Raw genomic sequence first — 26237 nt, forward strand, 5'->3', positions numbered from 1 at the left:
CATCTACTTAGCGATATTGCTCTTTACAATTTTCATTTGAATACTAATGTTTGAAATTTTGCTTAAAAGTACAACCTAGCTGTAACTAAACTTTGCCGTTATGCTCATTGCTAAAAACAAACAGAAACGCACCTTAAAATTATACATAATATTATCGCGTTTTTTGTTTTGTTTTAAATAAGATGACTAGCAGTTGCACAAGTTGACTAGCACTAGTTTGATGAACAGCGACAACATTTCCACTGGAAGCAAAGGAAATCACTTCCGGGTCAGAAAAGTCCTGCTCGGCACGTGAATGAATCAAATGTGCAAAGTAAGTAAAACTATTCTAATGGTTGGTGTCTATCTTGCTAACTTATCTACACTATGTTATGCCATTATTTTGTGCACTGTGCTTTAGGAAAAAACATGTAAGTTATGTTGGTGTAGCGTTCTTTCAAGCTTCAAACAACAGTGCAACAAAGCAATCGTAACGTGCAGCCGGTTTGGGTTTATTTTTCGTAATATTTGTGTGTTTGCCTTCCAATAATTGATAGACTAACTTTCTTTCCCTTCGTCCATCAACTTGGACTGCTACGATTCTTCTTTTCAAAATCAAAATAGAGCAGTCGGGAAACAAATATAAAACGAGCTAACCCTGTTTGTTTCATCCATTAATTCATTTCAGAGGGATTCTGAAGAAGTGCTCTTTATTTCCGAATGGATTTTACCTAGACCCAAGCTGACTGTTGTCATTGATCAGGTAATTTATGTTATAATCAGTTAATCTCAAAGTTATTTCCTCATTGGTCAAATTCAGAATTAAAGTGAAATTGCATTTACTGATTGTCTGCTGTATAAGAAGAAAAAGGTGAAAAATAGTGCAAACCATGATTTTAAGTCATTAGTATTAGAGAATTGCTATTTTCATTTTTGCATGAGTAAATAGCTGACAGTATGGCCAGTGTATGAATTAATTTTACATATCAATATTTGTCTCAAGACAGTGTGAATAATTATGGATTGGACTGTATAGAGCTGCAGGATCTTGTCAAATGTGACTGTGGTCTTCATTATATTGAATGTCACTCGTACTCAATTCGGTTGTGTTCCCCAATAGGTGAGGCGACTTGCCCTGCAAAGAGACATTGATCAGGAATCTCTCCCGAAGCAGCTCTCAGAGGTTAGGCACACACACTTATGTGATCGACTTGGTAATGAAATACAACGTATGGAATCTGAATGTATAATCCAATTTTTGTCCACCAGTCTAATGACAGGTCTGCTCTTGTGAAAGGATGTGAGGAGAAGATGAAAATTAAAACAGAGGATGTGATAGATGAGAATGTTGAAAAGTATTCCAAGAAGAAACAAACTTCACCTCAAAAAATGAACGTTTCCACAGTTGATGAGACAGCCCAGTGTGTGGACATGAAAAAGAAACCATTTCAAAAATATGACTCGGTAGTTACAGTCCAGGGGCCTTTAGAAGTAGGCGGTGAGGAAAAACCGAAAAAGAAGACGGAAGTGGTGAATGGTTGTAATATAATAGATGGGAATTGTAATGAAACAAACATAAAGAAAACACAGACCGACATTCAAAAAGGAACCAAGAAAACAAGTAATGACGAAAAGCCCAAAAATAAAACCCTGACTAATCGTGAAAATCATCAAGATGACGAGAAAGTGGCAGAGCAACCTAAAAAACTGAAAAGTGAAATTCATGATGAAAAAGTGGCAAAGAAAGCCAAGAAAGAAAAAAATAAGGTTAATGATGAGAAAGTGGCGAAGAAAGCAAAAAAAGAAAAAAAGAAAATTCTTGACAAAAAAGTGTCAAAGAAAGCCATGAAAGAAAAAAATGAGGTTCATGACAAGAAAATGTCAAAGAAAGCCAGTAAAGAAAAAAATAAAATTCTTGACAAAAAAGCCATGAAAGAAAAAAAAAAAGTTCATGACGAGAAAGTGTCAAAGAAAGGCAGTAAAGAAAAAAATGAGGTTCATGACGAGAAAGTGTCAAAGAAAGGCAGGAAAGAAAAAAAGAAAATTCTTGGCAAAAAAGTGTCAAAGAAAGCCATGAATGAAACAATTGAGGTTCATGACAAGAAAGTGTCAAAGAAACCCAAGAAAGAAAAAAATGAGGTTCATGACAAGAAAGTGTCAAAGAAACCCAAGAAAGAAAAAAATGAGGTTCATGATGAGAAAGTGTCAAAGAAAGCCAGCAAAGAAAAAAATGAGGTTCAGGACGAGAACGTGGTAAAGAAACCCAAGAAAGAAAAAAATGAGGTCCATGATGAGAACGTGGCAAATAAACCCAAGAAAGAAAATAATGAGCTTTGTAATGAGAAAGTGGCAAAGAAACGGAAGAAAGAAAAAAATGAGGTTAATGACGACAACGTGGCAAAAAAACCCAAGAAAGACAAAAATGAGGTTCATGACGAGAAAATGGCAAAGAAACCCAAGAAAGACAAAAAGAAAAACCGCAAGGACAAAAGTGAGTGTAAGGAGAAAAAAGTGAAAGATACGGCGACACAAATTGAACATGAAGAGGTTTGGATGGGGGGAAAAGAAAAGAAGGTACTGAAGAAGCCCAAGCAAGAACCAAATGAGATGTCAGTCGTGAGTGCAGGGGATATTAAACACAAGGCAAAGACGAAAAAGAATGTAGCAGAACAGACTGAAATAAGTATTAAGAAGAAAACCGCTAAATTAAAATTATCAGAGAGTGAAGTGGCCACAGAAACGTCAGAGGGGCTTTGTGAGCTTAAGCCAAAGAAGAAAAAAAAGAAGGATTCTTCACCAGATAAAGAACAACCTGTGGATTCCAGTAAAGCGGCAGCACGGAAGCAAAAAAAAGCCGCAAAGAGTGACGTAGAGGAAGGTGAGACAAAACAAAAAGGAAAAAAAGAAAAGCCCAAGAAGAGAAAACCGTCTGGGCTCGGCACAGATGGAGAAACTGCATCTGTGAAGAAGAAAAAACAAAAAATAGAAGAGCCTAATTGCGAAGAAACGCAACACCAGGAACCAAACAAGAAAAGAAAAAAGAAAAGTCCTGTTAAGAAAGTGCTTGAGGGAGTGTGTCCTGACTCCTGCATAAAGAAGGGAGAGATTCAAAGGAAACCGAAGAAGGTGGAGGAAATTAAAGTCGAATCGGACCATCAATGGGTGAGTGTATCCTTGTGTCATATTGTTGAACATTTTAGCCATGCTTACTAACTTCTGGGGTTTGTGTTCTAGGATGATTTGAGGAGAGTTCCCCAAGTAGACGTCGTCTTCTTGTCAGAGAAGACCGGAAACACTGACGAGTTGACCATCAACCAGGTAAAAAGGAATCATCATGTTTTGCATGGAATTAATTATCACCTTAACTGCCACAACATAACAATTCAAATCTAAAGCTTTTCGGTCTTCATTGCTTTCATGACTTTTGGATGGTCAAATAGTGAATTGTTTAATAGGCTACTGGAAAAATGTTTACTGCGTTCTTTTAATTCTGTCGAGTCTTTTCCATGTTTGTTGATGAAGTGTTCCTCTGCTCTAACACAGGAAAGGCGACAGGCTTTACAAATGGAGGTCGACAAGGCTTCGCACCCTCAAAAAGCGGACCAAGCTTCAGTCAGTGATTCTTCTTTCTTTGGTCTTTAAAGTGCTTTGGTTGCCATGAGCATCAAAGTGCACAACAGTAATGTAAAATGAAAAAAAAAATAGTCGGAGTCAAATTTGACTGCAGATTTTGACAGTATAAATCAAAGCAACTCTGTGTTCTCTGAAGTTCATTTGTGTCGCTTTCTAATTGCTTCTCCAATCTCATTCCAGGGGTTTGGTCAGTGGAGCACCGCCCAGTTTGAAAACTGTCAACAGCAACAGAGGTTTCTCAGGTTGATGGGTGGCTTCAAGAACTTCCAGCCAGCTGCTGTTGCAAGCACGCCAAAGCCAAATATGGCGCTGGACAAAGTCGCACAGGAGCGCTTGCAGCAAGGACTCTGGAGCGAGTTTGAGCGCGCTCACTCACGCAGAATAGACTTTAACAACCAAGGTGCAGGACTTGGCTTTAGCAAATCTCCCCAAAAACAGTTCTTTATTGACATCAACGCATGTCATTCTGTCCGCTTTGATGATTGAGCTTTGTAGATCGTTTAAAGGTGGAGTTTGCAGTTTTCAAGCTAGCAAGGTTTGAATGTTTTGGCAGCGGGCTTCATTTTAACTTTTTTTTAACATTATTTTCTGGATTACCCATTTAACTAATCCGCCCATGCAAATTATGAGCATAGCTCGGGCACACCTTCTTGTCACCTTTTGAGTTTCTGGTAGGCTATTCTTGTCATGGTGGGACAAGGTTTAAAGTGACACGTTCAACAGTAAATTTTAACTCGAGATGGTTTTGTGGTTATAACACTGATTTAAAAACATGCTTTTTTTCCTCTAGCACATGAGGGTTTTTTTCCTTCCAAGTATAAATCTAAAATCTAAGATCACAATCTAAATTTGATCATGCATTGTAATTTCAAGCTAAGACCTTTAAGAAAAAATACCTTTAATTCATCTTCAATCTATTGTTATTATGAAAATGTGCCAGAGAAGAAACTAGGGGATATTCTGAATCAGCCGGAAAAAAAATCATCTGAAAATGCATGCACCATTGATTAGAAGAAACATTGACCAGTGTAGTTCTTAAAATACAATTATAGGTGGAAAATGGGACGAGGTATGATTTTTTTTTTTAAAGATCATTGTGATTTTCTACTGTCACTGTCATTTTATATATAGTTTTAAGATATGGCTTCTTTTTTTTTAAAAACTACAAACTCCAGCTTTAGTATTGTTTTAACTTAACACTGTTTCCATTGCATCAAGCTCTTTACTTTAGGAATCCCTGTAAATAAAGAAATGTTACACAGCTGCTCTCTGTATTTTTCCAGTTGTGAAGGTACAATCAATATTTATTAAAAAAAAAAAAGGGGCAAACCAAGGATAACATTTTCATTATATTTTTTTCTTGCAAACATCTTCAGTTAGCTAGAAGTGTTCTATTTTGTAGGCTCAATGTACTGGAAAACAAGCAATTTAACTGAAATTGATACAAATGGAATCCATGGTGTGTGTGGTGGGGAAAAAATGAGCACCAGAAGATGCAAACTGAATCGTATTAGTTGAGTACAACCTCGCGAAGCTGCTTTTGAATGCAGTTCAGACTTCAGTTTATCATTGGTGCATAACCACCAGAGAAAATGAGAAATGTGCATGTTTACATCGTGTCCGAGCTGGTATTCTGACAAAATGTAAAAGAAATAATATTTTCCCCAAGCAAAACTTAATAATGCTCATTCGGGGAGGCCCCTGAGTCACCCAGAGATGAGGAGGGGGAAGCTGTGTGTTCCTTGTGAAGAAAATCAAGTGTCAAGTTTGTCACGCTTGCAGATACTCTGGCTGGACCCTTGCCACTTTGCGAAACTCTTTGGCACGCGTCTGTGGACACTGCATCTCGCACCAGCTGATCGGAACCATCTGTGCACCTAGTGTACAAGTACGACAAGTATTTTTAGTGTCCCGTGTGGATCCTGCTGTATTTACAAAAAAACAACAAGATAGATACTTACATTATATATATTAAACGCTTTTGTGTACTGGGCATAGAGTCACTAAATATATTAGCCAAAAAAGTAATTTCATAGAGTTTTACCTGCTTCACTGTGGGCAACTACCACGCCAAGTTCATTTTCAGCTGTCGTCAGCAGGTAGTTGGACTGCACATCACCCAGAGAAATCTGTCACAGTTCAGGTCAAGAATACCACAACATGCTATAACGCAATATTTAGCCACAAGCAGATACATTCATTTTGGTACTGCTACTGTTGGTGTGACGGAAGAAGATACAGAGGACACAGTGAGATGGAAACGATTGATCCGCCCTGCATATTCCACAAACAAAATATTGTGTTTCAACTAGTTGGGCTGCACAGAACCTATTCCAAAGAAATTTTCAGGGTTAACTTCCTCTTTAAATAATATGTAATATGCTGAAATACATTCAAAACAAAGGATACCACTTTAGCCAGGACAATGTCGCCAGGTCTGAAACATTTGTACGTCTCCACCTGCAGAGAAGATGGGTCTAAAACACATCGTCTTAAATGGCATGTTTGACGATGTAGTGACTACTCTTTCAAACTAACCTTGTCTTTCTCTGTTGCCCGGACATCTTCTTTTCTGAGGGTTTTGAAAACGAGGAGTAGTTTTTGCATTATACGATGGTGAGGCAGTGAAAAACGGTGATCCTTTGAAGCACACATGAGCTGTACAGTACCTGATTGTTCCTCTGAAGCGGTCCTTCAGGGGCGTGGAGCCGACATAAAGTATGTGGACCTTAGCAAACCTGGGATTGATACTGGTCACCTGGTCAATCCCAAAAAAAAAAGGGCATTTATATTTATCTGTACAAACCAAGTTTATCTGTACAAAATAAAGAATATTGTACCTGTGAGTGGTATGCCTGCTATGCGTGAATTATTGTAGCATCTGCTGTTTACTGTTTATTTAATCACAGGTACCTACTGCAGATCTATTCTCATTTTGTTTGTCGTGACCAATGTTTACATTGTGTATTTACTGTGAAACATCTAGCAATCAAGTCACATTTAATTACCTTGCAAGTAACAATCGCCCCAACATCAGGCAGTAGTTGTGTTTCTGTTTCTCTCACAACAGAGATGACTGGTAACTAAAAAAGAAGACAAGAAACAAATCACAATTAGTGTACAATACTCCACCTTTTAAATTCTTTTGATTCCATCTGTGGTTAAATAGGCCTGATGACATGTCACTGAACAATGCTGTAACACATTCCCACGCAGATGAATGTTTTGGCAGCTTTGTCCGACTGCACACGAGCCATCACAGCCCTCACCTCTTCGCCTTCATTTTTCTTGAGCACGTAGCCTGCTAGCGAGGAGTAAATGTAGCCATGCCGCTTGTATACGCCTGTCCCAGGAGCACAGTCTTCCACACTACAAAGTTTATCACCTGAAGACAAAATGGACACTCTTATTGAAGGAAAACGTACAGATGAGGGTGCACAAAAACTGTATCAGGTCATACATGATTGTATCGAATCAATCTCACGTTAGAGGCTTTTATCAATAGGAATGGTTTTATCTGTGCATTTATTAGTATTATTACTTTAATACACATTTCTCCCTGAACCCAATCAAGGGTTTAAACATAAGACAGAAAGGAATGCTGCTATCCTGCCTGGGGCGATGGGCAGGACTGCTGATGATAAAACCTGCACTGGAAAGTAAAAGTCAACAATCCACACACGGCGATAAGACTAAATTACTCCCTCGTTTAACGTAACATAACGTAGCAATGCTACGAGACACATTCAAATAGTTGCATCAAGGATTTTAATGAGTACCAAAATTAAAACGCGTGGTAGCAACTATTTAGCATGATTTAGCCTTTCAACCGATAGTTTGAGGTTTACCAGAAAATAGTGCCTTTAACAAATACAATCTGTAGAAGATGCCAGACTAATGATTGAATCACAAATGTTTCCGCACACAGGTCCCTGTTTAAATCGAAGCAACACAGGTTAATGTCACCAAATACAAGAAACTCACCAGGAACACACAGCTTCATGGGTGACATGTTTGTGAGAAGAACTGCTTGCAAGGCGATTGGTTGTGACGAAAGGTTTAGGCTGATCCTGATTGGTCAGTTACACTCGGAAAGGGAAAGGCGGACTCCCGGTTCAAGATGGCGAACATCCTGACATATGATTGTTTTACATAGTTACATTCCTAAAATGTTTTTTTCAGAAAACATTAAAAACTTAATCAAATGCTGAATACATTCATTAATATTTAATAAGATTTATATTTTTAAAGATATGAATGAATGAATGTTCAGCTGAACTGCCAAAAATGACATAGTTTACATATTTTCATATGTAACAATATGAAAATAGGTTAAAAATAATTAGAGATTTCTCATCATGAAAAAAAAAAAAAGTATTTTACATTCAAATTAAACATTACAAGCTAGAAATGAAACTGGCATTTCTTGCAAAACTCTGTGATGGAGAGATGTTGGGAAAAAGCACAATCACAAAAAAATATTTTAAACACGTAATAGCTCATCACATTTATTATTCCACAATGTTACAGCAAGGACAAGTGCAAAGTAAATCAACTTGGTCTTTCAACAACAGTGTTACTATATATTGTGGGATAAGAGACATTACTACCAAAGTCCAAGATGCACGTTTCACATACAACTCAAGATCCATTCTTTAAAACTTTGTATCACAAAAAATATAGATGATTCAATTCAAACCTCTGATTATTATTGAGTGAACCATTATTTAGCGCTTGCGTGTGTGCATGAAGTTTGGGATGCTGACAACACTAACAGGCTTGTTGACTAGTTTTTTTTTTATTACTGAACAGCACAGCATTGATCTAAATACCAGCCTAATCATTAATACGAAGTTTACTTTTTTGCTTTACCCTGAGCTGCCACAGCAGCCATGGCTTTCTGCACGGTCTCTTCATCTCCTAGAAACTGCATGGGTCCTATGGGCTTCAGATTTTTGTCCAACTCATAGACAACAGGAATACCAGTAGGAAGGTTCAGCTCCATGATGGCCTCTTCAGACATACCTGCAATACATAGTCGCATCATTTGTGATTGTTATTGCTTCTCTGCTTTTGAGCACCACCATAATTAGCAAATTGCACGGACCAAGTTATCCTTTTGATTCTGTTAGCCTGCACAAAGAGCTTGGAAATCCTTACCCTCAAGGTGCTTGACAATGCCACGGAGACTGTTGCCATGGGCAGCAATCAGCACCCGCTTCCCTTCTTTGATCTGTGGAGCTATCTCATCATTCCAAAAAGGAAGAGCCCTAGCAATGGTGTCCTTCAGACTTTCACAAGTTGGAAGCTGGTCCTCTGTCAGATCAGCATAACGCCGGTCCTACAACAACATCAATATTTAGATGCAGGACACACATAGACAACCATCCAAGCTCACAATCACACCTACAGATAATTCGGAGTGGTCAATTGGCCTACCAGGCATGTTTTTTGAATGTGGGGGGAAACTGGAATACCTGGAGGAAACCCACACAGGCACGAGGAGCACATGCAAACTGCACACAGGAAAGCTGAAGCAAGAATCCAACCCTGCACCTCTGGACTGTGAGGCGGACATGTGAACCAGTGCTACACTGTGCCGCCCATAACTAAAACACCATTACCATTTCTAGACTCATTTATTGGCTTTTCTTTGACTTGAATATTATATCATATTGTTTAGTAGGTGCTGGTTAAAAACGGACCTTAATTTACAGTATTTTATACATCCCACTTGACGTCGCGTAAAAAGGAAAGCGTATTGCCAGATTATCTGTTGTGGCTCTAACGGTGACTATTTTTCAGTATCTCTATGCAAAAGAGGGTAGTTAAATGTTTTTTTTTTCGAGACTAACCTTGCTTATGGTCTGATAGAAGTCATGGCCTTCATCCATGGGTGGAGGAGGGATGTCAAAAGAGCGCCTCCAAATCTTCACCTGGGCCTCTCCGTGTTTAGCTGCCGTTTCAGCCTTGTTCAGGCCAGTCAGACCACCGTAATGGCGTTCGTTGAGGCGCCATGTCCTGTGCACAGGCAGCCACATCTGGTCGATGCTGTCCAGAACATACCACAGAGTACGGACGGCTCGCTTAAGTACGGAGGTGTAGCAAATATCAAACTCATAGCCAGCATCTGAGGAGAGACGGACAAAAAGACAACAATCGGTTTCAATTCGTCTTGCTCCTGGACAATGATGTGTACATCTGGTTAGTTAGTACAAATGTCATTCATTGGTTTGATAATCCAAGGTGTACCCAGCCTCTCACTGGGCTCCAGCAGACCAGTGACACTAGTAAGGATGTGTTACAGAGAATGGATCGATAGCACAATTAGCCAAGATATTTCTTGATTACTCTTTTTTTAAGGTGTAGGCATACTGTTTAAAATTTTGTACATCTTATACTGCAGATATAATATCGATCACACATATATACTTATTTCTGTAAAATTGTAACACAAAAATGTAAATTATTTACTGTCATGCAACACAGTTGTCACCCATTACATGCTTCTCAATTCTGTCATTCTGGGCTCACAACCTTTTTCCCCCATCCGGCCCAGTTGCATAAGCGCAGGCTTGCAGCGCTCTAATCCAATGACCGACAGAATGGCCGACAGGCCGTGACTTGATTGTACCTTTCAAAGCTTGTCCTCCTCTCTTTGCCTCCTGCTCCCCTGTCTCGCTCAAGTCGGCGTCAAACCATCCACAGAAGCGATTTTCCTGGTTCCAGCAGCTCTCTCCGTGGCGGATCAGCACCAGTTTGTACGCTGCCATCCCGATGCCGATGTCCTCTGTGTGGTATTTCCGGAAACTTTGGGTCAAGTGACTCCCCTTGAAAAGATGCAGGAGTGAGCCCAGTTTTGGTGGAACTGTGCAGACGGTTGCAGATTAGTGATGATTTTGCTAAGTGAAGTTCTAAAGAGACTGTTGTCGACGTCTGAATTTGACAGCTCTCCAAGGTTCTCTTCTCTCCGTTCTCTTCCTGTCGGCTGTGACCAATCAGAAAGCGAGCTGTGCTTGTAGTGGTGGAGGAGGAGGCAAGAGGAGTATGCAGGATGCGCACAGTCGCACGTCTACACGCCCACTGCAGAGAATACAAACTAGTTGCGTTATATAGAACTACTTTGTATCGTATCATAATACTTAATGCATCCAACCATTATAATCCTATGGATTTTGTTCATTTTCACTGCTGAGCCCAACTTGCTTGGTGACAAGTAAAATATATTTAGTGTTTCACGATCGTCCATGTAGCACACACTAGCGGCATTATTTATTTGAACGCCAAAGTTGAATATGATCAATGTTTTAAGAAGCCCATGTACTTATGTACATATTTATGACTTTTTAATTTTTTTTTTAATTAAAATAGTTTTTATTTCGGAGTTAACGCGAAACTGTTACGATCTCACGTGCCTCCGTGGGCGGTCAGATTCTGTCCAATCAGACCGAGAGACTAGATGACTGACAGTCAAAATCCAATCACCAATTGGTTAATTATCCAAAACACCTAACCGGTTCCGCCCTCTCCCGGAAGCTGACAGTCATCTGATTTTCCTTATTTTTTTTAGCTTCCTGGTTAGCTACTTTACGTCAAAGCAGACAACAAACAGCTGCCCTGCTTTATTTCTCAACCTTTTTCAACTTTTCTTCGTACAACGAACTGTAATAACTTATAGAATTATGGACGAGACGAGTCCGCTTGTCTCTCCGCTACGTGACGCCAATGATTTCAACTACGGTCCCACTGAGCCCCCGAGCCCGCGGGGCACCTTCGGAGGCACACCGGGCTCCGTGGTGCGTATCCCCGCCGGCAGTCCGAGTCGCGACCGGGAGAGACAGCCGCTTCTGGAACGGGATCGTGGTACCCAACCGCGGGATCCGCACCGGAACGAATTCCCGGAGGATCCCGAGTTCAGAGAGATCATCCGCAAGGCCGAGCGAGCCATTGAGGAGGGGATCTACCCAGAGAGGATCTACCAAGGATCCAGTGGTAGCTATTTTGTCAAAGACTCACGCGGGGTAAGATGAAGAACAGCCAGGCCACAGCTGGAAAGGAAGTGTTAGACGCAACGCGAAGGACTTTTTTCCACGTAGTTATTTCTTCTCGGAAGCCTTGGCTGTACCCTATAATGACATGACAAACACATCACCTATACACAAAAACCTGCTATATTATGCTTTGGGAAGGTCATGAAGGCATTGTCTTCATTAAGTGGAATTACTTTGGATCATGACTTTAAATGAATTGATCATTTGTTGTGTCCATGAGCCTACTAAAGACCTTCTACTTAAGAGGTATTCATAGTTGATGTACAGTTGTTCAACTAAAGTAAATAACACGAATAGTATAAAAAACAACAACAGCATACTAGTAATTTCACAACTTATCACGTATGGCTTGTTGGAATCCTACATTGAGCAAAGTCCCATACATGCAATCCAGCTTGACCTGGACAGCAAGGTGAATCATTTCCTCAAGTCTGCAATATGAAATTTTGTGTCTTTTCACAATCAATAGTGTTAATCTTTGATCAACTTTGCTGGAGCCGACCACTAAAAGTGCTAACTCACTTCTTGCATTCCTCCGTATACTCTATGTGCATTTGCGATGTATCCCCAGTGAAAAGCACAAATGTTCACTGGACCTCGTTGTGTTTAGCATGACATCATTTTCTCTGTAAAATATATTTTAGGTCCGGTGCAACTTCAGTTTACTTTTTGAGGTTTGCCACACTGTTACAAATCCTCAACACTGAACTTGTTGTATTCTTATCCCCCAATCCCCGCACAGTCATGGTTTCATTACTCGATGATCAAAGTGCTTAGCAGTCATGTGCCTGGTCTTTTGATGTAATACTACTTTGTCCAAGTTGGATGTTTCAGCAGTGTGTTGGAGTGCTTCCTCGAAGAGTGCCGTGTTAGAGATGCTGCGGAAATCTATTCAATATCATATAGTGGCAAATACATTGTCTTTTATTAGATGCCAGAAGGTAGACTAAACCTCTGTATCCACCTGTTGCCATATGATCGAATGATGTCATGTTGGATGGCAATCTCGGGTTTTGTGTAAGTTCAGGTTCATATTTTTCCTTCAAATTTCAGTTAAAGTTCAAATTTTACATTTTACTGTTTCGTGGTATATAGTGTAGTAAGTACTGTATATAAATGAATGAACAGTTCCATGTGAAATATTGTCATTTTAATTTTCTTTTTCTCATGTCCCTGAACAGAAGATCATTGGCGTGTTCAAACCTAAGAATGAGGAGCCCTATGGCCATCTTAACCCCAAATGGACTAAATGGCTCCAGAAACTATGCTGTCCGTGCTGTTTTGGTCGCGACTGTTTAGTTCTCAACCAGGGCTACCTCTCAGAGGCCGGCGCTAGCCTGGTGGACCAGAAACTGGAGCTCAATATCGTTCCGAGGACCAAGGTAGGTAGACGTGCACGTACACATGTGTAGCAGTGACTGGAGTCGGAACTAAGTTTCATCGCTAAATTTTGTTGTAGGTGGTATACTTGGCGAGTGAAACGTTCAACTACAGCGCTATAGACAGGGTTAAGTCTCGAGGTAAAAGACTTGCCTTAGAGAAAGTACCTAAAGTGGGTCAGCGCTTCCATAGGATTGGACTGCCTCCTAAGGTACGTTGCTTTTTTATTTTATTTTTAAAAAAAAAATCAAGGTGTATTTTTTTTTTATGTGAGTCAAACATGATGGATTTTGTTGATGTTCCTCCAGGTTGGCTCCTTCCAGCTTTTTGTGGACGGATACAAGGATGCAGACTTCTGGCTTCGTAGGTTTGAAGCCGACCCTCTTCCGGAGAACACCAACCGTCAGCTTCAACTGCAGTTCGAACGCCTCGTAGTACTCGATTACATCATCAGGAACACAGGCATGTCACCTGTCACCCACGTGCATGTGTGGTCATATGGCAAAGTCATTCACTGACTCGTTATCACAAGATTTTTTTTTCTTTTTGTTCCATTCCAGACAGGGGAAATGACAACTGGCTTCTCAAATATGACTGCCCTATGGACGCTGCGGGGAACCGGGTGAGCATCCCACTCACAGTCCTCTCTCTGAAATGTTTATTTTATACTGTAAGTGTATATTTGCAATTCCTATGCTTTCTGTCTAATTGTATTGTTACCCACACGATTTCTACAGGAAACAGACTGGGTCGTAGTGAAGGACCCAATAATTAAGCTGGCAGCCATAGATAATGGTCTAGCCTTCCCTCTCAAACATCCTGACTCCTGGAGAGCATGTAAGACCACACCATTGCTTCCACACATCCCTTTCCGTGGTGCTTATTTGTCCGATTTTATGAGTTCAAGGTGTGTTGACTGTCATGAACCTACTTTGTTTATTTTCTAGACCCGTTCTACTGGGCATGGCTTTCCCAAGCCAAAGTTCCTTTCTCCGAGGAAATCCGAGAGCTAGTCGTACCAAAACTCTCAGACCCAAATTTTATCAAAGATCTTGAAGAAGACCTCTATGAACTATTTAAGGTACGGATATTTGATACCGCTCATTCAGACTGCAACAATGCTTGCGTATTTGACTTGTACATGTTGTTCCACAGAAAGACCCTGGTTTTGACCGAGGACAGTTTCACAAGCAGGTCGCTGTCATGAGGGGGCAGGTCAGTCATTCAGCTTACTGCACACCAGAATCAAGCTGCATGCACACACGCCCAACATACTAAATATTAAACATATGGTGAAGTTTGGATAGGCTTAGGTAATTGACCAAATGACCTAGATTTTTATCTTCACCCATTCTCCATTTAAAGATTCTGAACCTGTGCCAAGCCCTAAAGGATGACAAAACACCCCTCCAGTTGGTCCAGATGCCCCCAGTGATCGTCGAAACTGCCAGGGCCCCCCAGAGAGCCAATAGCGAGTCGTACACGCAGAGCTTCCAGAGTCGAAGACCTTTCTTCACCTGGTGGTAGGGAACATGCATTGGGAGGAGGAACGGCAGGAAGCGGGTGAAGAGAGTACAGGTTTGTCTCCTGGAAATCAACTTCATTTCCACCGTCCCCTGGATACTGTAATTACGAAATGTGCGTTTGCTAAAGAGATGAGGCAAAAAGGGGAAGAATTTCACACTGTATCTTCCTTGTTTGCCTGGGTGCCTTGTATGGATGTGAAGAAGTTTGAAATATTCCTTCGTGCAAAGAGACGTCATTCTGTTGGACTCCTCGGGGGACACGTGTGAACGCCCACATGTGCATGCTAATCAGTCAAAAAAAAAGTTGTCTAACTGAAGATGGGAGCTCTCTCGTCAATATTTTCTTCATGCCGCTCTGCCTTTTAACCGTCACCTGCACTCTCCACGTTGTGAAATGGACCGCACTGGCATGGCCTATTTTAAAGTTTAGGAAATGAAAACACGGTGTACGCCAACACGGTGAGCACGGAATGTCAATTGGTTTCACAACTTGAAATGGATTCTCACTGCAGTTGGCGTGAGGTTGTTGAAGTCACGCGGGGGGCAGACTGCGGTAAGACGAGATGTGTGTGTGCTTAGAGAAGGCGTTTTTAAGCTGCAATAATTGCAAGCCTAATTATTCCGCTTTCACCAATGAGTTAGTTGACCAGTGAGGGGGAAAAAAATAAATAATCACCCAGTCTGCAACTGCCAAAAGTAAAGCGACAGCATTGTTGATTCATTGCTTTCTGGTAATGGTTTAATTAGCTCCCCCCCCCCCCCCCCCCCCCACCTTACTTATCAGTTGGAGATGCATAAAGTAACTTCCTGCTGTACAGAACAGACATGAAATGTATTGTGACAATGCACTGTATAATTTGTATGTAATATTTAAAAATAGATTATAATTAATAAAAACAAATATTCCATTCATACAGAAACGTTGGCATTTATTAGTATGTTAAACCACACCGCACTAGCATGCAAATTCAAAGAGGCTTCACATGTTTCAATTCCATGAAGCAAAGCCGCTCTAACGTGATCCTCATAATTGTCATTCGGCTTTATTTGCCATCATCACACTTTTGTTTTATGGCTGCAATGTTGCTGTTTTGGTTTAGCTATGCTGTTTTGCATCACCTCTATCAAGAGACAGATGTTGTACTTAATGATCCAGTACTCGACTGCAGTTCCTTTCTTGCACCATGCTGGTTGAGCAGGCAAATAGTTGCTCAAGATCCAAATATAAATAGCACTAAAACCATCATCTACGGTCAAACGATAGTTTAGAAGATCCTGTTGATTAATCTACCATAGTTTGGTAGCACAACATCTGGGGGTGGCATGGTAGTAAAAATGGATGTATCACAACAAGCATTATGCTAGACTAAAATGCTGAGGTAACAGATTTATCCATTAACCAGAATGGCCCACATGAAAGTGTTTGCTCATGTTAGACAATTAGACTCAATGACTTTTTAAACATTCTGTACTCAACCATTTTACTTAGCCCACAAATTTAATTTCATCTAAGTGAGGAATGGCGAAGGCAAAGCATGACTAATGTGCGCGTGTGCGTGCGGTCTCGTGATGTCACGGTGAGTGTGTTAGACACATGACAGTCGACACAAATTTGAGGAGCCTTGAGTCAGACTCTCGATCACAAATCAAGTATTTAGTTTAACTTTTGTTGGTTACCGTAAGAAAACACACAAATAGTTACTCCAGTTTTTCTGGTAATACTTTGGTTGGTTGATGCTATTTTTGTATCTATTTATTTTCGTACCATCACAGATCCAGACACATTTATACTACTTTGGTCAGTTTTGTTCCAGACGTTTTTGGTAATTATAATTATCAAATACAATGACTCAGTTGTTGTAAAAATGGAGAAAAAAGATGGAAAATATTAATCAAAATAGCAAGAAAACACATTTGTCACCGTCCAAATGCTTTACTGATTTAAGGTAATTATTTCAGTAATTTGAGGCATAACTTTCAGAATGTCCCCATTTTCCCACATTAAGTGGACAGTCTCAAAGCGTGAATATTACCTCTTTGCTCTTGAGTCCTCTCAGAGGCTTCTTTTCCATTCTGATGCACAAGATATGTTAACTGTGTTGGATTTTTTTTTTACTGTCAAAGTTCCTATAGTAAAGACACAAACTGCTATCCTTCCAAAATGCAATGTTCTTAACTTAGCTTTTGCAGCGCAGTTACATTCTGTCATCCTAATGAGAACAAAGCATGGAGCAATGCTTAAGTAAACATGATGTTCATCATGTTTTTTGTGCAAAATCATAGCAGTTAGCTAGCTTCCGTTTGAAATGTCAGAAACCCATTTAAATATAAAAAGCTACAGCTTATGTATTTCCTCAATATTTCTGAAGTGGACCAGTCCAGAAATGTCACATTTGTTTGCATGCAACTCACTCCAACATCACCTTTAGACATTTTTTTATCAAACATCTTCAGTTCTTATGTTTTTTTTTGTTTTTTTTTTTTAAAACAGTTTTTTGATGCAGTTTTCTCAGTCTAGGCTTGGTTGACTTCGTTCTTCTCTGACTGGGGAGGAGATGTCGAGTCTAAACATCCAAATAAAGTCCCGGCTTGGCACTTTGCAATGAGGTAGATTTTCCGTAGAACGGTTCGGCGCAGCAGGATATAGACCCACGGGTCCAGGATCTGGTTCCACGTGGCCAGTCTCACACCTATCACCAGTAGCATTTTGTAGGTGGAAAGCTCCTCTCCAAAGGATCCTGTGTAGGATTGGATGGCGGACATCAGGCCAAAGATCTGCAGGTATGAAACGTGCAATTTGTTTTGTATGTTACCATCTACTGCATTAGAAATGTTGGTTAATGTTAAGACAGCAGAGTACAGATGAAATGCTACTAAAGAGACATTTTGGGTTGTACTTGCCAATACTCACCAGTAGAGGACACCAGCAGATGCATGAGGTGACTGTGATCCCCAGCAGCTGCACCACCATCTCAATGTCGTGTGACTTAGCCGAATGATGCGAGCCGGGCTTCCTCCTGATCCTCGCCAGCACTAGCGTCAATCCACTGATGGTATTACACACCACTGCCGCAGCCAGCGAGCTCAGGCCGAGCCCAGAAAAAAGCAGCACAAACGCCACGTCCCCCTCGTGAATGTCGTTGAGCACTCGAATAAAGCACCAAGTGCCCGGGTCCTGATAGGTGTACGAGCCCAGCCGCAAGCAGGGCAGCAGGGCCACAAACAGAGCGGCCAGCCAAATTGCAGACAGGCACATTTTAGTGCGGGCGCTTGTCACCAGGGAGGAGTGCAGGAGTGGCCTGGTTACACCCAGACAGCGCTCCGCGGCCATGGCGCAACCCAGGAAGAGCGGGCACAGGCCGAAAAACACCATGCTTCCTCCCAGGAACTGGCACATGCCATCAGAAGCGTTGGAGTCCTCTGGCCGCACGCCTCCAGAGAGGTAGAGTCTCAGAACCAAGGCACCGGGGATCACGTGGCCCATGAAGTCCGTGACCACCAGGGAGGTAGCAAAGAGCAGGAAGCTGGCTTTGGAGCGCCGTCGCTGGAGCCAGTAAGCGTTGGCCAAGATGATCAGGGCCACGATGTTGGACACGATACCCAACGTCATGGGCAATAGCACCACCACCACGCCGCCGGCGGTCAGGTTTCCCTGCCGCGACATCTCAAGGGCCACCACGGGCGCCGCTTGCCCTCCGCTGCCATTTGATGAAGGAGGGTTGAGCGGTGAGGATGAAGAGTTACAGCGGCCCAAAGCTAACATGACTCAACGTTGATGCTCGTGCGGGACATGGTTGAAGAGGCTGCAGGACAAAGAAGGAAATCAGGAATGGAGATGACTCCATGCACAAGACAAGTGCTCACAATCTGTACTCAAAGCAGAATGTCCTCAGTTTTGCTTTGGGAACGTCACATAACCTAACCCAGAGAAGAGGTGAGCCGTGACGTTTGCAAAATGAGCCGCCCGTGGGTACTATGACGTCAATTTCAATCCACAGCAGGTGGCATTACAGAACAAAATGTTCCATGCGATTGATGGAAATGGTTAGTTTGATGTTTTTTAAGCTGCCACAAGATAAAAGGCATTTGCCACCAATCATTCTTTTTGTCAACCAACCTCAGCAAACAAGTCTGTTTATCTTTATTTTTTAATACCTTGAAAGACTTAGGATTGCACAATTATGTCCAACATGATAAGCATGATTATTTTAAGCAAATGTATCATCATTATTAACAATAGTTATTAAGTTAGGGAAAACAGTGTTTTGTTGCATTTCAACTATATGTAAATTTCGCAGTTTTATAACATGCAACTTCAAAGTATGTTGCGTGTACTTGATGACATTACTTTTATTTCAAAGTTAAATTGAACTTAAAATAATATGCGAAAATATTGCAATCAATATTTTTAGTTTTAAATCAAGTCTAATTAGTAATTACCCATAATTTTAACAAAATCTCATCTCACCTCTTCTTCCTCACAAAGTCAGGCGGGGTACACCCCAAACAACCAAATCATAAAAACGAGCTCCAAATGAATTTTACTTCTGCATTTATTATTTAACAGCGTTGCACTACACTAGTCAAGAGACCAATTTACTAAAATTGTTGTTAGTGTTGGAAATACAAATGATTGGTTATTTAAATAATTAGTTCAATCTAATTTGCAATGCTCTAAACTGCAGAACATATAACTCACCACTTAGTTGCAATTCAACAAGAAAAGTAGTGATCCAGCCATAATCCACGGACACTCCGGTTGTTCCATAAAATATTACAAATCATTTTTAAAAGCGTTGATAGCGTTCATGTATCCAGTCCAGGGGTGTGAAGGTTGGCGAGGACGTTGACGCCTTATAGTCTGCGCGCTTCCACAGTGCGTGGGCGTCTCTGCGCTGTGGCTGCACTCCATCACTGTGCTGTCTGCCTGCATCCATTTTTCTTAGTTGATAGGAACAGCTACACACACACACACACACACTTTGAAATAACATGGGATTAGTCTGGGCTGTAGACTCCAAAGCATGATACTGCTAAACAATTTAATCATTTCTGGTGATCAGATCTATGAAAATAGAGATTTACTTTGTGGTTTCCGAGGTGTTTTTAGTTTGAAGTGTTTTCAAAATCGTAAAAGGAAAAAAAGAAAAGGACATTTTGAAGATGATTATTTTACAACTGTAAAAATGGCAGGTAAAAACAACCCAATTCAGGTTGAAAAAATTAGACTGACCCAGGAAGTTGACAATTGTTTTTTGGGGGTCAAAATAACCTAAAGTTGGGTTAAAATTGACCCAACTTCCTGGGTTGGTCTAATTTTTAAGATGTAGGAACTGGGCCCCTGGCATAAAATAGGAAGTAAAATATCAGTAAAGTATGAGATGTGACTTTCAACATCTCATCCAACATATCAACGAGAGCATTTTGTTTCAGAAATGAGTTGAGGCAGGGCAACCAAATGCAGCTTGAACCAGGATTTATTGAAGGGGAAAGGGAGTTGGAAGGGAGGTAGGTAGGTGGGTGGGTAACTGAAGACACAGACGGGATAGAGACTCAAGGCCAGCAAACAGACAGACCGACCGACAGACAGAAGTCCACTTGGACAAAATTCTGACCGTGAGCCTCCAGACAGACTGGGTGAAAGCCAGATGACAGGAACAGGAACACTGGGCGCGGACGGGGACGGAACACAACAGTAGACACCGACAAGGAGGAACACACGGGCAGGGTTTAAATACATCAGGTAACAAGAGGGAGCAGGTAACAGACATGACGAGAACGAAGGGGTGTGGCTGAGGGAAGTTGACGGCAGAGCGTGACACTTTGACCTAAATACTAATTCATTCATCAGAAACAGAACATTCCAGGGCTTGGACTGGACCAGAAAATACAAACATTGGTCCATTGGAGGAAGAAACAACTCAAGTTTAATTAACAACGAATTCTAGACAATGCAGACTGAAAAAATTGGATTGGAGGAATCCGAAAATGACTTTGACCTAAATTATTCCGCCTCAAATTACGGATAGTGTTGCTTCCATTTGGTTTTGCAGATTTGAGGCTCTGGCTTGCATTTCTCCCAACTAGACACAAAGGTTAAAATGAAAGCCAAGTTTCTTACAAGTTGAACATGTAACACTAATTTCTTGGAAATGTATTTATTCAGTACCACAAGAATGTTGATCTTCAAACATATCAGTGAAATAAGTGCAATATATTCCGCAGGAACATTTCAAAGAGATGTTGGCTGCTAGGAGTGGAAAACCGCACACATCGTCTGTCTGCGTGCCTTCAAAAAGACATTGTGGACAAAAGCATGGACTATTCATGGCGACCATTTTAAAAGGCGAGGATTTACGAGAAGTGGCTTATATCCAAATGCAGTACTTTAGGTAGATTAAATATGCTCTGATGAAATTGGAAACGTTTTTTTTTCATTTTCATTTTGTTGGTGCAAACATTTGTTTTTATAGTTTGAAAAATGGCAACACTCTTTGAGGCAGTGTTTTGATTACTAAACTGTTTCTTTAGCTGTAGAAGCCGAATACGATCAAATTCTCCACTTCCTCTTTCCTCAGAATGAAACAATAACGTAGCTCATGTTAAACATTTAAGCTTTTCTATTTCCAGCATGTAATGTAGAAGATTACAGAACCTCAATGCTCAGCCCAAAAAATCAATGTGATATCTGCTTGTGTCAGGGCTATCTAATAATAATATAGTGTCTATTGTCATATTAAATGCCATATCGATTCAGTCTTTTTGTTACATATAATAAATCTATGCACCCGTGTGACTTTAAGGAGCTAAAATGGTGCCGAAGGATTTTTATGTTGTCTGCAATTTAATACGATCTAAAATCTCCCCCATTGACATCCTTTTTGTAAACCACACAAAAAAGCCATCAAAACTCCAAAGAGAGCAACAGTAAAGGCTGCTAAAGGAAGAAGATATTACGATTAAAATGCTGTATGTTCATGATGCTGTCTCTTCATTCATTATCATAGTACAGATTGGATTCCATCGGAAGACAGTGTCAAAACAGAGATGAGCATGAGGAGACTCCTAAATCAACGGCAAGAACGTCACGCATCAGTCTCTAACCTGGACCATGTGCTCTGCTTTTTTGCTGCTGTGTGCAATAATGAAAATGGATGCGGTGATTCATGAGAGGTGCTGTCAGCATGAATGAGCAGGAACGTGCTAAGTAGATCTCCATGTGTCGAGGACACATTTAAGATCCAAAGTCTGTGATTCGAATTTGCAGAGATGTACTAAGCAGTAGATTATAGCACGAACCCAGACACCCTTTATTCGGCCTAGACATTCTTTTTTTTGGTTTGTTTCATTCATATTCCAAAAATGCATCCCATGTGCAGACTAGTGGAAGTGCATCAAACCTCTTATTGTAAAGAAATATTTTGAGACAACTTCCCTTTGATAATATAAAATACAATATAAAATGTAAAATTCAATAATATATTGCAGTATATAGAAATTATTTTGCAAGAATGTACAGCATATTTAAAAAAAAACTGCTACAGCAATAGTTGGGTCTCGCTTGTTCACCAATCAAAGTTAAAATCAAACAACTATGTAAATCTTTTGTTATCTTATTTTTCAAAACGTGAGGGCAGCCACTTCCAACCAATTTAATCATTTGAGGTACATAATATCAACCTTTCTTTGCCCATGACATAATAGGCAATGGTGGGCGATTGCCTCCAGTCACTGGCACTGTGAATAAAAAACTGTTCTTAATTGCCTTAGCTGGTGAAACAAAGAATAAATAAATGTTTAAAAACCCACCCAAGTAATAAAGCTCCGTCTCCAGTTGTCATGGGAACAAACCCCAGTCTTGCCATTAGTTCAGCAGTATATGGAGCCAGCTTAGGGCTGGCTCACTAGCAAGTGACTGATAGCAGCCTGATTTCAGAAAACTACAAAGAGGGTTTTAAAGTGTGGAATAATTCTTGATAGCACTGTTGGGGCAAATAGATTGAATTTTGTATCATGATCACATGACGAGACTGGGTGCTGCCCATAGAAACAAACGTGAGTGTGCAAAGCACAGGTGAAGCCCTACAAAGTACAGCACGGATTGTATTTTTTTTGCATGGAGCTAGCAGCACACCGCTAAATGACCTTTGTATTTGACAGCTGTCACCTGGTCAAACTGTTACCCCGACAGTGTTGACAAGTTCACCAAGCAATCTCCTCCGTGCCCACATTAAAAATGAATAAAGTGTGTGAATGGCTAAGAGTGAATACAGATGTCAATTGGGCGTTGACACCGTTTCCCTCAAAGATGACATTTACTGGCCCCTAAAGATATTCCGACTGGGCACAGATATAAATTGAAAATTACAGATGGGTATTGATTGACTAATAAATTTAGAAAGCGTGGGAGCGAGAACCTCGATCAGAGATTGACTCCTGCGCACAGTGATTTATGATGAGAGCATTTGATCGCAGGATCTTTTCTAGAATTCATTGTCGTTGTCCATCATCGAACCATGATGAAATATTGCAGTGTATTCATCAGATCTAGAACTTTTTCCAGTGGTAAAAATTCAGCCTTAACTCATCCATAAAGTGGGAGAGGGCTTGTGCAAGAAGCTGAATGCTTGCCTGCATGCTAAGACGCTGCGATGAGTGCGGGGTAGGACAGATTTAGTGGAGGCCACACGCAGCTGCGACATTGCAGGCGTATGAACAGATAAGTCACTCTACCTTCAAACTTGGGCTTCCCGTAAACCTGCTCAGTCCAGTCCTTCCCGTAGAGATGCTGTAACACGCCCACACATCGCTTTGGATGACACAGCAAACTCTGACCTTTTGTACGTGACCTTCACTGGTTAATTTGTTGATGAGCTCCTTCGCAGACATTTGTCATGAACAGAGACATGGTCACGAAGGATTGGCACTCTTCAGTTAAGGCGATGCCAGCGGCTTTGGTCAAACAGGTGACAAGTCCAGAAGAAAGGGAACAAGTAGTAGAGCAGAGCAAATGAAATTGAGTAAATTAAAAAAAAATCATAGTGTGTACTCATCTAGCATAATATTTAGTGTACTGCATGATTTAATGCTTTTACAAAGAACATAAGCTTTAGTTTTGATGAACAATGTCAAATATTTATAAGTTGTTCTATTTTAGTTTGATTAAAATGAATGTGGAAAAGAAAACCACCAAATCAAAGATGCTTCCCATATGTTTGGAAAGGCAGACGTTTTTTGAGACAGTTCTTGCACTGCATCTCATGAGGTGCACCAAATGTGTCCATGCAAGCTTGCCAGTTTCTTTACAAGTTTGTCAAAAGAATTGCAAATATCTAATTGCAGGTCCGGTAACATGATTGATGTTCACCAAAACCTGGAACTCTGCCACTCTTCATCTTGATTTCAGTGCATTGCGTTGAGAGCGGCAATGCAGTGCTGGACTGCGGTGCATTTTTCCTTGGGCCTCAGTGATGCTTGAAGCCAAGAATCTGATCCCAGCAGAGGAGAGAGAGAGAGGGAAGAGAAACGAGAGGTGAAGGGTGCAACGAAAACAGAAAATAAAACGCTGTAATGAAACCTAAACGCCAAGCTGCATGCTTGTACGAAATATCTTTGGCACTTTGTCCTACAACTTGGCTGCACACTTTGTTTCAAAGCGTTCCACGTGAGAACTGCAGTGAGATTATTTTGAATCATGTTGGATGTCTAGTGGAGGTTTCATGGAAATTGAGAAAGCACTATACCGTTGTCTATTTTAGACCGGAAATGCCTCCATGCAAGGGATATGATGATGTAAAGAAGAAGAAAAGCAAAAATCACTTGCTGCTATTTTTGACCTTCTGTGGATGCAAAGACTTTCAATCACACAGTGAGTGGGTGGAGTCAGATGAATGACTACGCCCACTGTCAAAAGAAAGTACACGTTGAAATATTGCAGTTAAAGATGTATCATAGACTCTTCACAGAAAATTACATGAGTCACAGGCAGATGTATTAGTACTGAATTATCCGACCTCCACATTTGGTATCAAGTCTCCATTAAAAGCCAATCTGATCAGTCTATTTTTACACCAGCTGAAGTCCTGAATTACACCACAGCAACAGTGCTGCCAATACTCTTTGAGGTGTAAACAAGATTTATTATGAAAAGGTCATTTGTGTCTGCCTTCTCATTTTATCTTAAATGGTGAACAGGAAATCATTTATAGTGTCTTTGCATGGTGGTTTATATTGACGCGAATGCCTATGGCAAAACGTTGATTTATTATTTCAGTCAAATGGAATATTTTAGATTGTATATGTTTTGATGCAGTGACATTTTTATAGTCAAGATCAATGCATCACCAGTCACCAAATGTCCGTCCGTCCCTTCCTTCCTCCGTCCCGCTGTCTACTGCAATTAATTCATTTGACAGGATCATGAAAGAATTTCAAATGGTATAAATCAACACATTCAGAAATGATTATTCTGTGAGCATTCAAATTCACTTCAGTTCTTTGTTGATTGCTTCATCCTATTTCTGCACTTATTTTGTTTTTGAAGGTCCAACACAGCATGTGGAGATGAAAGCATGGTGACAAATCCACAAACAGTATCTTACTGAACAAGGTTAGTCTTCTTTGTTCAACAGCCAAACTCAGCTTGGTGTCAGACAGATTGAGCTAGTCCAGCAGCTGCAATAGCCTGAAGCGTCAATTTAAACAAATCTGGGAATGAAAACACAATCCTACAGTGTACCTTTTAACATTTCTTCGCTGTACTTTTATTCCCATTTTCAGAACGTGCTCAGCCCTGTTAAGTATCACGGTTCTGTGGAGGCGTCGTTGTTTATGTGACACTTTCAAAGTCCCTGTATGATGACAAAAATGTATACGTTCACTGTTAGGCTCAACACATGTGTTAGATGATAAAAAAAAAATACACTTGATTGACCAATTAAGTTTTTTGACCTTTTGTGACATGTTGAGAGCTGGTACAATCAGCCAACTGCTGATTCGTCAATCCCTCATGCTGCAGGGTTGATGAGCCATCAACCCCCCTAACAGCACTTCCACCTTCTTTTTGGAATTCCCTTGGGATTACTCAGTCGATCATTCATTGACCCTGCAAATGGACGGAAACTATGTGTCACAGTTTATGATATTGAAATTAGTAAACAGGCCATTAAACTAGTGAACATGTCTAAATATGACTCGGCAGCAGTACGTCTTTCGCCGGCTATTGCAAATATTGAATTTCTAATGATGAGCGCACAAGACTATGGATAAAACTCTAACAACATTGAAAGCCTCTTTTGAAAAAGAGACAAAATAGAACAATTGCGACAGTAGCTACTTGTTATTTTGACATCACATTTTGTGTTTTGATTGAGCCAGCAGCCTTCAATGTATGCTAACATATTCATGAAGGCATTTTTGTTACATGATACTAGAAATAATCTCAAAGGGGAATGAAAAAATTGGGATGAGGGCTACATGATACTGAAGGTAATGGCAAAAGGCAATGGAAAGAAAAAAAAAGGGTTGAGGAGTTTAGAGTAAGTTTTATGTCTTTATTTTTTGTATTTTATCAAGTATTTGTTGCTGCTTGTATGTGTTCAGCAAAATATGAATATGTGCATTTTACAGTGAAAGTCGGTTTCTCTGGTGTGAAAGTAATTATTTACCT

General features: G+C 40.5%; 5 protein-coding genes across 6 annotated transcripts; 2 read left to right on the top strand and 3 right to left on the bottom strand.

Moving 5' to 3' along the window:
• Positions 1–242: 242 nt before the first annotated feature.
• knop1 (lysine-rich nucleolar protein 1) lies at positions 243–4876 on the top strand. The gene is made up of 7 exons (XM_061274612.1): positions 243–313; positions 668–742; positions 1100–1162; positions 1249–3141; positions 3214–3297; positions 3523–3591; positions 3793–4876. Exons 1-7 carry the CDS (start codon positions 296–298, stop codon positions 4096–4098), a joined length of 2508 nt encoding a protein of 835 aa, XP_061130596.1. The 5' UTR covers positions 243–295; the 3' UTR covers positions 4099–4876.
• A 6-nt stretch (positions 4877–4882) lies between these two features.
• Positions 4883–7669, bottom strand: exosc1 (exosome component 1). Its single transcript, XM_061274613.1, has 8 exons — positions 7597–7669; positions 6882–6997; positions 6621–6695; positions 6282–6370; positions 6151–6184; positions 6022–6072; positions 5657–5741; positions 4883–5489 (listed from the first exon to the last, which is right to left on the bottom strand). The coding sequence occupies exons 1-8, from the start codon at positions 7622–7624 to the stop codon at positions 5383–5385; spliced, it is 585 nt and encodes a 194-aa protein (XP_061130597.1). The 5' UTR covers positions 7625–7669; the 3' UTR covers positions 4883–5382.
• A 422-nt stretch (positions 7670–8091) lies between these two features.
• On the bottom strand, positions 8092–10630 carry pgam1b (phosphoglycerate mutase 1b). The gene is made up of 4 exons (XM_061275222.1): positions 10247–10630; positions 9468–9742; positions 8773–8953; positions 8092–8637 (listed from the first exon to the last, which is right to left on the bottom strand). Exons 1-4 carry the CDS (start codon positions 10383–10385, stop codon positions 8468–8470), a joined length of 765 nt encoding a protein of 254 aa, XP_061131206.1. The 5' UTR covers positions 10386–10630; the 3' UTR covers positions 8092–8467.
• A 522-nt stretch (positions 10631–11152) lies between these two features.
• Positions 11153–15489, top strand: pi4k2a (phosphatidylinositol 4-kinase type 2 alpha). Its single transcript, XM_061275047.1, has 9 exons — positions 11153–11633; positions 12845–13045; positions 13123–13254; positions 13352–13509; positions 13608–13665; positions 13781–13880; positions 13991–14124; positions 14199–14258; positions 14409–15489. The coding sequence occupies exons 1-9, from the start codon at positions 11295–11297 to the stop codon at positions 14568–14570; spliced, it is 1344 nt and encodes a 447-aa protein (XP_061131031.1). The 5' UTR covers positions 11153–11294; the 3' UTR covers positions 14571–15489.
• Positions 15490–15580: 91 nt separating this feature from the next.
• Positions 15581–19388, bottom strand: LOC133151757 (prostaglandin E2 receptor EP1 subtype-like). Of its 2 annotated transcripts, XM_061275049.1 has the most exons (3): positions 19269–19388; positions 17481–18372; positions 15581–17344 (listed from the first exon to the last, which is right to left on the bottom strand). In XM_061275049.1, the coding sequence occupies exons 2-3, from the start codon at positions 18330–18332 to the stop codon at positions 17084–17086; spliced, it is 1113 nt and encodes a 370-aa protein (XP_061131033.1). In that variant the 5' UTR covers positions 18333–18372; positions 19269–19388; the 3' UTR covers positions 15581–17083. The 2 variants fall into 2 exon arrangements, with proteins under 2 accessions (XP_061131033.1, XP_061131032.1); XM_061275048.1 differs by lacking the exon at positions 19269–19388 and having other exon boundaries at positions 17481–18476.
• Between the last annotated feature and the right edge of the window lie 6849 nt (positions 19389–26237).

The sequence above is a fragment of the Syngnathus typhle genome, linkage group LG3 (assembly GCF_033458585.1).
Source record: "Syngnathus typhle isolate RoL2023-S1 ecotype Sweden linkage group LG3, RoL_Styp_1.0, whole genome shotgun sequence".
NCBI classification, from domain to species: Eukaryota; Metazoa; Chordata; class Actinopteri; order Syngnathiformes; family Syngnathidae; genus Syngnathus; species Syngnathus typhle.

What these genes read in the sequence shown, in the direction of transcription:
- exosc1 (XM_061274613.1), bottom strand. Translation starts at nt 7,624, where the DNA reads ATGTCACCCATGAAGCTGTGTGTTCCTG. An exon ending in GGGCGATTGTTACTTGCAAG is followed by an intron (nt 6,371 to 6,620) that starts GTAATTAAATGT and finishes GGGATTGACCAG; the next exon opens with GTGACCAGTATCAATCCCAG. An exon ending in AGTTGCCCACAGTGAAGCAG is followed by an intron (nt 5,490 to 5,656) that starts GTAAAACTCTAT and finishes CTTGTACACTAG; the next exon opens with GTGCACAGATGGTTCCGATC.
- pi4k2a (XM_061275047.1), top strand. Translation starts at nt 11,295, where the DNA reads ATGGACGAGACGAGTCCGCTTGTCTCTCCGCTACGTGACGCCAATGAT. An exon ending in ATATCGTTCCGAGGACCAAG is followed by an intron (nt 13,046 to 13,122) that starts GTAGGTAGACGT and finishes ATTTTGTTGTAG; the next exon opens with GTGGTATACTTGGCGAGTGA. An exon ending in ACCTCTATGAACTATTTAAG is followed by an intron (nt 14,125 to 14,198) that starts GTACGGATATTT and finishes GTTGTTCCACAG; the next exon opens with AAAGACCCTGGTTTTGACCG.
- LOC133151757 (XM_061275049.1), bottom strand. Translation starts at nt 18,332, where the DNA reads ATGTTAGCTTTGGGCCGCTGTAACTCTTCATCCTCACCGCTCAACCCT. An exon ending in TCTGCTGGTGTCCTCTACTG is followed by an intron (nt 17,345 to 17,480) that starts GTGAGTATTGGC and finishes TCATACCTGCAG; the next exon opens with ATCTTTGGCCTGATGTCCGC.
- pgam1b (XM_061275222.1), bottom strand. Translation starts at nt 10,385, where the DNA reads ATGGCAGCGTACAAACTGGTGCTGATCCGCCACGGAGAGAGCTGCTGG. An exon ending in AGGAGGACAAGCTTTGAAAG is followed by an intron (nt 9,743 to 10,246) that starts GTACAATCAAGT and finishes GTCTCTCCTCAG; the next exon opens with ATGCTGGCTATGAGTTTGAT. An exon ending in CATTGTCAAGCACCTTGAGG is followed by an intron (nt 8,638 to 8,772) that starts GTAAGGATTTCC and finishes TATGTATTGCAG; the next exon opens with GTATGTCTGAAGAGGCCATC.
- knop1 (XM_061274612.1), top strand. An exon ending in TCCCGAAGCAGCTCTCAGAG is followed by an intron (nt 1,163 to 1,248) that starts GTTAGGCACACA and finishes TTTGTCCACCAG; the next exon opens with TCTAATGACAGGTCTGCTCT. An exon ending in ACGAGTTGACCATCAACCAG is followed by an intron (nt 3,298 to 3,522) that starts GTAAAAAGGAAT and finishes GCTCTAACACAG; the next exon opens with GAAAGGCGACAGGCTTTACA.